Below are 2,298 nucleotides of genomic sequence, written 5' to 3' on the forward strand. Positions count from 1 at the left end.
ATCCATTTCTTTTTATCTTCTATTTCACTTAAGTCTTCACAACTTGGAGTGAACTCTGCAATGAAATCTGCCAGGGCTTGAGCTTTTATTGCATGCCTCGGTTGATATCTGATGTTAAATTCACTAAGCTCAACAGCCAATTGGATCAGTCGTCTTGCAGCTTCCAACTTGCTCATTGCCTTCTTGAGTAGATGATCCATCATGACATTGATAACATGAACTTGGAAGTAGTGCCTCAGCTTCCTAGAAGCCGTTATTAATGCAAAAGCCAACTCCTCCATTTGCGGATATCGTCCTTCTGCTCCCCTTAGCGCTCTGCTTGTGTAGTATCTGCTCTATTTATTGGTGGCAAGATATAGATATTTTTTTGGTAATATAATTATTATCTTTATTAAGAAGAGGCAAAAGAGTATTCAAATTCTTGCATCGTGCACTCACCTTTTCTTGTCCATCACCTTTTCTCTTCTTGCTCAGTGGAAGTTGATATGTATTTCTTCCCAAGCCTGTTTCACCTTGTAGTCCTCTGTATTTCGTTCTCACTCATCTTTCTCATATTTAAACAAAAATCAATTCGTGCCAAGTTGCCACCCGGTAAAACAGGATGGCATGTCATTGGGGAAACATTGGAATTTTCCATGGCTGGAACCCCAGAATGAGCAAATACTCGCAGTATCTCTTCAAAACCTCAATGTTTGGGGAGAACATGGCTGTGTTCTGTGGAGCTTCCGGAAACAAGTTTCTGTTCACCAACGAGAAAAAATATGTCATCTCTTGGTGGCCTCGTTCTGTGGAAAAAGTTATGTTATCTCCTGAAACTCTTGAAAACTTTGTCCCAGAAGATTATATTACACTACGGAGAGCCATAGTTGAATTTCTCAAGCCAGAAGCTCTTCAACATTTCATACCTATCATGGACTCCATGGCAAAGGAACACTTGGAGACATATTGGTCTCCTTTCGGACAAGTCAAGGTTTTGCCTCTCTCAATGAAGTATATCTTTGCATTGGGTTGTAGGTTGTTTATGAGTATCACAGACCCCAATTATGTGACAACATTGGCTGATCTCTTTGCCCATATCAAAGATGGTTTAATGTCTCTGCCTATAAATATCCCTGGCACATCCTTTAACCGCGCATTTAAAGCAGGCAAAGTTATTCATCAGAAGCTTTTAGAAGCATCCAACAGAGGAAGAAGGAGCAACTGCTATCAGAGAATAATGTGACTGTTGCTCGTGACTTTATAACTCACGCGCTTCCTGAATTAGATGAGAACAGCGGATCAATTATGAACGACATTTTGATTGCTAGCAAAATTATGGGCTTACTTTTTGCTGGCCATGATACCACTAGTTCTGCTATCACATTCGTGTTGAAGTATCTAGCAGACTTCCCTAATGTTTACAATGAAGTCTTAAAAGGTATTTCTTCTCAACAGTATTATGGGCATATGTATTCTTTCAATTTAGGATTATTATGCTATAATTCTTTCCATTTAAAAGATCTTCATCAATTGCGGTTGGGGGGTTCAACAACAACTTCAATTTAGAAAACATTTTCTATATATATATATATGTGTGTGTGTATATATATATATATATATATCCAACTTCAATTCGTTTAATCTTTAATAATGTTACACTATTTAGTAACTTATTATTGGATTAAACATTCTCATTCTTCTTAACATGCTCAAATTTCATATCACTCGAATATTAAACTACAAAAACTTGGAATTCAAAATTTTTTATAAATAAGATAATTATTGATTTATATTGATAATGAATTTTGCTAGTATAGAAACTATATAGAGAAAATGTAATCTAATAGTAGATTTGTCAAAGCACACATCTAATAGAAAATTATTATAGGGTGAAAGTGTGTAACGTTATAAATACACACACATCGTCGTTTCAAAACCTGTCGATGATGTTAATCAACTATATTGGCCCAATCTTTTAATGGTCACCAGTAGCTAGTAATTAAGAAGAAACAAAAAATTCGTTTAGTATGATATGTGCAGCTCTTGAGACATGTGACATATATATCTCATAAATGTGATTTTAAAAGATTAATCTAATGAAAAATCGGGTCATGATATTGCTAAATAGAGCAAATGGAAATTGCAAGATCCAAGGGTCCTATTGAACTTGAAGAAGAACACCACGGTGGAATGAGCAGAGTAAAGAAGAAAGAAGGAAAGATTAAAGGGGAGTCCACGTGTCAAAGAAGCAAGAAGAAGCAAGAAGAAGCAAATAGAAGTGACAGATGTCAGATAGTAATTGGGTGCATTAATAGTTAG

At 35.9% G+C, this 2,298-nt stretch overlaps 1 protein-coding gene across 1 annotated transcript; it reads left to right on the top strand.

Annotated features, from left to right (window-relative positions):
• Nucleotides 1-601: 601 nt before the first annotated feature.
• Nucleotides 602-2,298, top strand: LOC126721252 (beta-amyrin 28-monooxygenase-like). Its single transcript, XM_050424307.1, has 3 exons — nt 602-1,092; nt 1,146-1,417; nt 2,108-2,298. Exons 1-3 carry the CDS (start codon nt 602-604, stop codon nt 2,296-2,298), a joined length of 954 nt encoding a protein of 317 aa, XP_050280264.1.

The sequence above is a fragment of the Quercus robur genome, chromosome 4, assembly GCF_932294415.1.
Source record: "Quercus robur chromosome 4, dhQueRobu3.1, whole genome shotgun sequence".
In the NCBI taxonomy this organism is placed as follows: Eukaryota; Viridiplantae; Streptophyta; class Magnoliopsida; order Fagales; family Fagaceae; genus Quercus; species Quercus robur.